Raw genomic sequence first — 9,655 nt, forward strand, 5'->3', positions numbered from 1 at the left:
TTTTGAATTGGCACCAACATTGACATTATTACCCAGGGTTCTCCTCTTAATATTCCATTTGATCATCAGAATAGGAACCAGCTTTCACTTTCAGAAGAGAAATTACACTGCTTTGTGTTAAGAACTGCAGGTTTCATCATATTCAGCTTTATGTGTCCTTTGCTCCATGGTTTCAGGCTGAAAAATCTAGGAAATTACATGATAGAAAGAAATATCTTGATCTTTGAAGAACAAGTAAAGCCTCTTTTTGTAGAAGACTTGTAGAATTGATGAAATTGCTTCTTCTCTTGCATATGCACACTGACTGAAATGGAACTAAATAGTAAAGTAATATGCCAGAGCACAGTTGCATTCAGACCAATAAGCTTGACAACCATTTAACAAAATCATTTATATTCTATAACTATAGCCCATAACAATTATATTTTATACATTAACTTACATACCAAATTGTTGATGGCTTCTACACGTGACTCCTCTGTAATTACTGTAGAGGTATTTAAGAGATCTAATAAACTGATTCATTCTTATCTTAATTGACTCCCCAAGTAGATAAAGAAATGTAATTCCCTGCTAATCAGGCTAGTGTATAGTACAAGTTCCCTTTTTTGCTTTGACTGATTTACACAGTACTGCAGAGAAAAGATCTGTTACATTAGGTAAACACTCCACAGTGGTTGATTTAACATAAGACCAGCTTGTGTCAGCTGGGAACAAAACAAACAAATGTATTGTCAAGGTTTACACACTCCGTAACACCATGTTAAATTATGTGTGAGAATACTTTTGACCACAGATGTGTTCTGTTTTAAGTTTGTGAATAGAACAATTTAAACTAACGCCATAAAGGAGACATCTGTCAACCAACTGTCTTATCTAATTAATGACAATATGATCGTGATTTGATATAAAACTTTTCAATACAGGTTGTATTTGCAACCATTCTTGTGTAAGGAATAAAACTGAAGCAGTTTAAAGTCTTCTCCTCAAATGTTCTTGGGTGTTGTCCTAATTCACAGGAAGTAAATGCAGATGGCTGAGGTGGGGGTGGTCTCTGGTATGAATAGGATATGCTGCCATTGACTACTCGGGTGGGTGGGTGGGGTGGTCACTCTGGAAGGTGGAGTTGGACACGGGTTCAACTCATAAAAGCTGACTTATCCATCAACTTTTTGCATCAGTTTTGCCTCGCTGTACCAAGTATACCTGTATACTGTGCTCTATATTCTGGACTCTGTAATACATCACAGTAACCTGAATTGTCTTAGTTCCAGTCACATTTACAGGAGGTTCCATTTTTGTACAAAAAGGACAAGAAGCCCGTCCAGGAAAGCGCCTTTTTTTGCCGAACCACACATTTTTGGAAGAATATAACTGGTGGACAAGAAAGGGCACATGGCTGGAACCAGAATTCTTTCATGTTGAAGATGCAACCAGACAGGAAGCCATTTCAGGAAATCACCTTCTTTGCCGGACCATGAATCTTACGTTGAATATCCTGTAAGTATACCTATTACATTTGTAAGTAGGGAAAGAATTAAGGGAAGTACCTAAACTAAGCATTCTAAAGGTTTTTCCCTCAGCGCTAAGGGAGAAATAAGGGACAGATTGTAATACTTCACTGTGTATTACTGCCTTACAAGAAGTTCTGGAGGCAGCTTCAGAAAGAGCACAGGGAAGCAATAGAAATTTTGAAAAAAGAATGGAGAAATGGAGAGTGAACTTGATGCAGGAAGGGCAGAATGGTATCTTATTGCAGAAAATACTAGCAAACTATGAGCACAAAAAGTTGTATTAAGACAGGGATCTGGAAGCTGGTATTTCTGATAACGGGTCTATGAAAGCAACTGGAAAAATGCCAAGGTGTGTATGAGATGATTTGGGCCAAAAGTGTAAAGAATCCACAAGTTTTAGGGAAAGGTGCTGTATCTGTAGCATTTGCACCGGTAACAGCCATAGCTCTGGTATACAGAATCCCCAGTGCAATTATCTGGCTTTCCTTGCTCATATCATTCAACAGTATGACCCAATAGTAAATTAAGCCACACAAATGGCAATGAACCTAAGACAGAGACGGGGTGACATGATCTATGTAGCATCCTGAGCCGAAATGCATTAAGAAAGTGACAAGAGAGGGTAGGCATAAATTTAATAACGCCAACCGAGGTTATTGCCACAACTGCGGCAGATTTTGTCACAAGAAAAAAAGATTGCTGGTCTAAGGAGCGAGGTTCAGAAGGGCAGAGAAGGCTAAATATCACCAGGCCCTGAAACAGACAGGAGCAGGAGATCTCCTCAGCCCAACCCTTTCCTTTTGCTCAAGTAAAGAGGATATTCCAAAGAATACATATGATCATGTTACAGTATGGGATTGCTGTTAAGGACAGTAGTCTTAAACATGAGGAAAATACGTTTTTAAAGGAATAGAGGTGTTGGGCCTCTATAGAGATCTAATTAAGCGTGGGTGTTTTAAAAATAGACATCTGGCAAGCTTAACATAGTTTTGATACTTGATGTAGATTTTACAATCACCCAGCCCACCTTAACTTTACAGTGTAATGTATAATACCGGAAGGAGTAGCTTAATTACTGGCTTGATGTCACTGCTTATAACACTAAGCATGATGAAACCAGGATTAATACTCTTTTCATTTTCCTTTGAGTACCAGTAATGGAGGTGAGCAGGTTACAAATCCCACAAATTAATATAAATCTAGACTTAGTCTCATGAGGAACAACAATTCATGAAGTATGTGACCAGTGTGTGGTATATGTTCAAATGGACCCCAGCCCACAAAAATGTAAATCATTGTTGGGACAACCCTTGGCAGTCAAAGCACCACGGATAAACCTACAAACTGATTATGTGGGACCATTGTCACTGGGTTAAGGGGGTGCCACTACCTTCCGGTAGTGGAATATGTTCAGAAAATGCATAGAAATGTTTCCAGTCAAATTGAAGCACGGCTAATGCCATAGCTCGAGTGTTGTGGGAACTGGTGTTTTCAAGACGGGAATTCTCTAATGTCAAAAAAGTGACAGAGGGACACGACACGGGGCATAAGATAAAATATTTATTTCGGTATCACACAGAAATGGCACACCCTATCATCCTCACTCATCAGGAGTGGTGAGGAGGTTGAATAGGACCAATAACACAGCACTGAAACAGGCCACAGTGCAATCTGGAAAAGACTTCTGCAGACATTTGCCAGGAATTCCCATGCCCTATAGATGACTATAAGAACTGAGCCCACCAAGAGACCAAACAGTGAGATGAGGGTTTGACTCTCTTCTTAAATTCAGGATAGGGGGACAGGTTAAAAAAAAAAAAAAAAGTTTAAGCTGTGTTAATTATACATACAGTAGCTGGTTACTGACAAAAAAATAAATACTGCACTTGATGTTTTACAGATACGACTCATGTATTGCGGACCATGAAGTGGACAAGACAGCATCAAGGCGGGTGTTTCCCTGACTACAACGTCAATTGGAATCAACAACAGCGGCCGCAATAAACACCACAGATCCTAAAAAACAGTGCACTGGGACTTATATCCATATCTGAATAAGCATGATTACAATGTAACAAATAAGATTTTCCAATATCAATTTGTGAAAATTATGTACATCAACAAGAGTTGTTTAAAAGGGTCAGCCATCTGAAAACACTTTCTGTGTAGAGGACAATTATTCAAAAACATAGGAGTGGAGCAACTTGAGTTACAGGTGATTGAATTGATTTAGATCTGGATGATGAAAATCCTGACAATATGCAACCTGACCCTGTTCCAAAATAAGAGAAATACAGAAACAGTTGGGGTACTCCATATACCTGTATATACAATACTGCTCTGTGTTCTGGCCTCTGTAATAAATCATATGAACCTGATTTGTCTTAGTTCCAGTCACTTGTACAGGAGGTTCCATTTTCTTACACTTGCAATTGTAGCACTGCAGTGGATTTTAAAATGTAAACCTGCATACAAATGGGAATATTGAAAACTAAAACGGTAAAGCTGTTTGGTGTTCAAATACATCATGATTGAGCACTGACAGTCCAAAGGCTCCCAATATGTAACATTATTCTGGCAAATCGCTGTTTATTAGCGTTTACTAAGAAGCACTGAAGAATTAATTTGTTCAACTTATTGAAACGAGTAACTATTGGAACTGTTTATTTGTGTTTGATTTGCTTACTTATTTACTTAATTAGTTACCCATTTACATGTTTACATTCTTACAGACTTTCCATTGTGGAAATCTAATCCTTGTTTTGTTTAAACACGTATTGTTCAGGTATTGCCTTTAACAGAATGCATTTTACAGCTGTCCCTGAAATGAAACCACTGCTTTTATGTTCCCCAGTAGAAGATGCAGCTTGGTGTGCACTACTTAGTTTCTCATGGCTAACAGGCAGGAAAAGCAGCTTATGGCTGACTCGAGGTCTAAAAAGAAACTGTTTGTTCCTTAGCAATACATGTTGAAACTGCATTTTCAGTTACAGGGCCCGTGAAAAAATAAGTTGACTGTCTTACTGTACATCAGTCAGTTTGGCTTCTCTCACTTTATTCAAGTGATTTTTAATTTGAAACAGTTGTTATGTATGACTAGTGACACTGGAATAATCACATTATTTAGTGACTAATGCTGGAAGACATGATTACTATTTTGAATTCTTCTCGAATAGCATGAATACTTTTGTAATTATGTTTCAAATTGTATTGCTTCATTTAAACCCCCAGTTATTTTAAAATGTGATTGCTTTGTGTATTAATTTAAGGTTTTTCCCCAACTCCAATTTATGGAATGTTTGAGCTTTTTCCTCCTCCTTATTTGCTCTTACCAATATTTTAATAAAATGCCTGTCTGTAACATTTCCTAAGTTTGAATATAAAATAATGCATTCTTAAACACACCCCTTTCAAATACAACCTGTCAATATACTTATAATTATGATTTGAATATTTAAGAAGAGGAAATAACTTGCAATGTTTTGTTCTTTCTCTATTCACTGTATTCCCAAAATTAAGCAATCCACTTATATATCTGAAGTTACACACATAGGCCACAAGAGGGAAGAACACAATCATGCATTTTAGCTAAATAAAAAGTTTAAATTCAGAGCAGCTTTAAGATGGTAATTACAGTAATGTAACTTTTATAGACTTTTATAGACTTAATAGACTTATCTGTAGGATATTCTGGAAAGGTGTTTCAACATTTAACAAATGAAGATCTGTTTGCCGTGATTTATATCTGCAATAATTTATGCACATAAACCCATTCATAATATTTAGCTCATGCTTATTGCAAGTAGAACAAAATATATCATGTATATTTATACAATTTGCTTTAAAAAACAACTATTTTCAAATGTCAACTTATCTGCAAAGTAGCTTGTTTACAATACTCTCTAATATTTGTGTGTGTGTGTGTGTCTTTGAAGAATAATAATCTTTCAAGAATAATTACATGTATTTCATATATATATTTTTTTTATTCAAGCCCTGTAAAAATGTTAAAAATATGTTTTAGCTGCATTCCTGAACTGCTTTTTCATCTGGTACTTTCACAAAGAAATAGAAATAGACACTGGTTATAAAAAGTATGAAGGAGAAAAGTCTGATCAATTTGAATTGTCATCACAGGGGAAATCTAAGAATTGGTTAGAGGATCTAGGTCTGGTGAGAACTATAAAAAAAAAAAAATGAGAAAATTAAAATCATGATTTTGACCATTCCCTCCATTTCCCTGGGTGGGTTACTAACCAACAAGGAAGCAAATATAACCTATCAACATAATTATAATTGCTTTTGCCTACTTGACAGGATCTCCCAAGGACTGAATATGACTCAGACATTTCCCAAAGATTTGAATTGTTGCATCTGTGCTAGAGGCCAGAAGGACTTCCTATGACACTTGGCAATCTCAGGAAGAGCAGATTCAGATGGCATCCGAAGTGACAGGTGACTTTTAACATGGTTTCTACTTCTCTTCTAGAGTGCAACATTTTGGAAATCGATTGGAGCATATGTAATATATTGGTCTATTTCCAAAGTATACCTGATATATAAGCCAAGAAACATCTATCAAGAAACTCAGGCTTAATCACAAATTGATTCCTCAGCAGAAAAACAATCTGATGCACACAGCCAAGTCTTTAACCAACTGCTTAAAATTGACAGTAATAATCTCCTCATTACTGAATATTTCTCTTTAAACATGACATTAGAATGGTATTTTTAGCTGGGTTCTGTTACATATTCTTTATCTTCTAGAGTTCATGCGTGCAAGTTTATACTTTTGACTTTGGTTGGCTGGAAGGTCTTTTTTTCAGAGGGCAGTGAAGTATTTATTTAAAAACTGTAATAGCCAAACACCAAAGTTGTTTATACATGTTTTTCCTGAAACTTGGACTTGTTTTGATGGTGAGTTTTGATAAATTAGTAGATTCACTCGAAACTACGTATAGAAAAACAGATAAGTGTTTCTTCAGTTTGCGTCACTTCCTTATAAGTACAAGTGGAGAACTCTGTATGTCTTTGGTGATAGTTTCAAAGTTCAGATAAGCAGCTGTACAGTGCAACACATGTGAACTATATATTTTGTGTTAAATTACGCCATTTATTTATTTTTTAACCCCTTGTCATGCTTGTAAAGTAGGTGTAATTAAATATTGTATTGGGAAGTTACTTTTCCAGAAATGTTAATCTTTTCAAAGGCTAATGTAAAGCATTAAACACAATTTAAAATACAGCACACCCATTGAAGTTTGTGGTTAGCCTTTTTAACCCATGCACATTTCCCAACTCACTGATTTGAAGCAATTGGAGTTAAATGAGTCACTTTTAAGTAATCCCATTCTCTGTGCTAGATGTCCATATGTTTTTACTTGTTTGCAAAAGAAGAAGAAGAAGAAGAAGAAGAAGAAGAAGAAGAAAAATGTAAAAAGGATTAGAGGAGTAATCTGCAGTTTCCTTCAAACTTTTATTAAAGTCAAATTTGTGCAAACAAATCAATTAATAAATACATTTTACAATAATACAAAAATAGTTTATCATCTAGTACACAAAATGCAATAAACTACAAAAATGTAAAAAATATCTAGTACACAAAATGCAAAAAACTACAAAAATGTGAAAAATAATTTAGCATAATTTACAAAACTAAGCTAAGGTATAAAAAATGCCCTGACTTCTAAATGAAGTTTCCCGCAGGAGCAAGTACAAATTGAAAAGGCAGATTTCGGTTTTATTTTTCAATAAATGAATACCTTTCAAAAAGAGCAAAGTAAGTAGTTTGCTGCAGAGTAATTACTAAAATGTAATCCAGATAACATCATAATCATGTTTTTAAAGGGCTTTTACAATATATATATATATATATATATATATATATATATATATATGTAATGTGTTTACTTGCTGGAGCTTTAAAAATATAAATTAAGTGATCTGATTACTGAAATCGAGCGATTAACTTCTTATCTTGTTCTTTTTGAAAATTGTATTTTAGCACTAAGTCTAATATGAAGAAAAACATTAACTTGTACAAAAGTATGAAATAACAATTTACCTTTTTCAGTGCTTGGATTCTTATGGAAAAATATATAGCCATAAGCATAAAAACACACACTCACTATCTGGTCATATTCTACTTGAGCTAAATACAGTAAACTGCACTCAAGCATGATCTAACAAGCTAGAAGCCATCCAAGTAGAACCTTCGATGACAATGGGAGCTTTTACTCTGCCCTTGGTAATGACTGCAAAAACGGCATTACTTATGTCAGTTGTTGAAATGATTCACAGTCACAAATACCAACAAAGTAAATGTAATATAAAAAACGTATTCAACAATTCTTAGTCATTGAGAACTGTCACCCTTTGTGTGTACAAGGCTAGAAATGTAACAAAAGTTCATTCAGTGATATGAATCACAACAAAATGTGTTATAGTGTGAAACACAGTCCAGCAAATGGAATAAATAAATACATTAAATAATAATATAATAATTAATGCTTAAATAATGTGGTGTCAATTTAAATATTTGATTTTCTATCAGAGAGTTTTGCGGTTAGCAGTTCTTCAGATGATCCAGGTTTTTTATCAGTTTGTTCAGATATTTCTGTAGTCGGTCCAAGGCGACATTCCCAATTGTGACATGGAAGGTGGCGTTGTTCTTTAAGAAGTTTTCGAGGTGGCCCATGTCCCCTGCATTCAAAGGTGCACAGCTCACTGACGTGGCTGAAGACCGAATGATCATGCGGAGGTTATAGATATCAGCTAAGATTTGGTCCATGTTGTCCAGAGGCAGGTTGGATAAAATCTCTTGAAATATGTATAAATTCTTCTCCACCGATTCTAAGCCTCCTAGTGGCTTCTCAAAGGACGAATCCGGTATGAGCTCTAATCCACTGAACACCAAGCTAGGTGAGATTTTAAACTGTTGGCAAAACAGAAAAGACAGAATCATGAGCAAACGTTGATACACCTTTCTGAAATATTAAGAACAAAACAAACAAATGGAAATGATAAAGGAATATCGAATGAAGAAGGTAAGATACACTAATGTCACCTGGTTTGGTCTAGGCTTGTTAAGGCCTAGACCAAATCAAAAGTTTGACCTTTGCATTTTATAAACCCATACAGTAATTTGTGGAATCCCATTATCATATGGTCTGTATATTTATTGTAGATACTTTTAATGTATAAACAACAGCAAATAAAACCTACAAAAACAAGCTTTAGCCATATAAAAAGAATCAACTCAATAATGGGGAACATAAAATTAACTTTTACGGATTCTACCAAAATCATTACAATCGATTTTGTAAATACATATATGTGTATATATATATAAATAAAATATAATTATTTACCTCATTTGTATACTTCTGTATCCTAATAATTGTAGTTTGAGCCAATAGTTTGGCATCATTCTTCATTTTGTCCAATGCGAGAGGTCGACTGTAGCTCAAACCAAACAATATCCAAGGAAACAGACAGAACTGTATAACAGGAAACTTCATTCTTCATTTGAGTCTTTAAACCCCTACAAAAGGAGATACATAATACAAATCAAGCATCAGCATCATCAAAATAAATAAAGGTAAAACTTTAAAGGTACACACAAGCATATGGAAGTATTTTTTTTTCTATCAGTAATGGTGAACTGTACGTTTGGGTTGTAAAAGCATGAAGATTCCATCTTTCTTTTCATTGTAACAAATATGGCAAAATGTACAGTGATTATTCATCCCTTAATCTTATAGTTTTTCCGTAATACTCTTGACCAATTTCATGCAAATGTAAACCAAGGTAGTAGGTACTCTAACTATTGGCTTATGTAATTTTAATGCATCCCTCTGAACATTTATTAAGACATTTAATTTAAGGCATTACATCTTGACTGACAGCTTGGATATGTCTTTAATATAATAATGATAACAATAATACGCTGAATTCTGTGTCCTTGGAACTTGTGTTGTACATGTTTCTTTGGACAGCATGACCTACTCTAGTAATCTATTTTATTAGAATGACTAGAGTCTGGTTTTACATTCCAAGATTTTTCTGCCAAAAATAAAATGAAATATGGTTAAGCTGTACTTCAAAAAAATATATTTAAAGGTGTATTCACATTTGCAATT

General features: G+C 34.8%; 1 protein-coding gene and 1 long non-coding RNA gene across 2 annotated transcripts; one reads left to right on the plus strand and one right to left on the minus strand.

Moving 5' to 3' along the window:
* The first annotated feature begins 1,131 nt into the window (after positions 1-1,131).
* On the plus strand, positions 1,132-3,892 carry LOC136750594 (uncharacterized). Its single transcript, XR_010816904.1, has 2 exons — positions 1,132-1,500; positions 3,415-3,892. It is a non-coding gene; the product is annotated as an uncharacterized LOC136750594 (long non-coding RNA).
* A 4,069-nt stretch (positions 3,893-7,961) lies between these two features.
* lepa (leptin a) lies at positions 7,962-9,046 on the minus strand. The gene is made up of 2 exons (XM_066705726.1): positions 8,885-9,046; positions 7,962-8,448 (listed from the first exon to the last, which is right to left on the minus strand). The coding sequence occupies exons 1-2, from the start codon at positions 9,032-9,034 to the stop codon at positions 8,080-8,082; spliced, it is 519 nt and encodes a 172-aa protein (XP_066561823.1). The 5' UTR covers positions 9,035-9,046; the 3' UTR covers positions 7,962-8,079.
* Between the last annotated feature and the right edge of the window lie 609 nt (positions 9,047-9,655).

Source organism: Amia ocellicauda, chromosome 5 (assembly GCF_036373705.1).
Source record: "Amia ocellicauda isolate fAmiCal2 chromosome 5, fAmiCal2.hap1, whole genome shotgun sequence".
Lineage (NCBI taxonomy): Eukaryota > Metazoa > Chordata > Actinopteri > Amiiformes > Amiidae > Amia > Amia ocellicauda.

Excerpts from the sequence above, each read along its gene's own strand:
- lepa (XM_066705726.1), bottom strand. The coding sequence starts at position 9,034 with ATGAAGTTTCCTGTTATACAGTTCTGTCTGTTTCCTTGGATATTGTTT. Across the intron at positions 8,449-8,884 it reads TACAGAAGTATACAAATGAG|TTTAAAATCTCACCTAGCTT; the intron begins GTAAATAATTAT and ends TTTTGCCAACAG.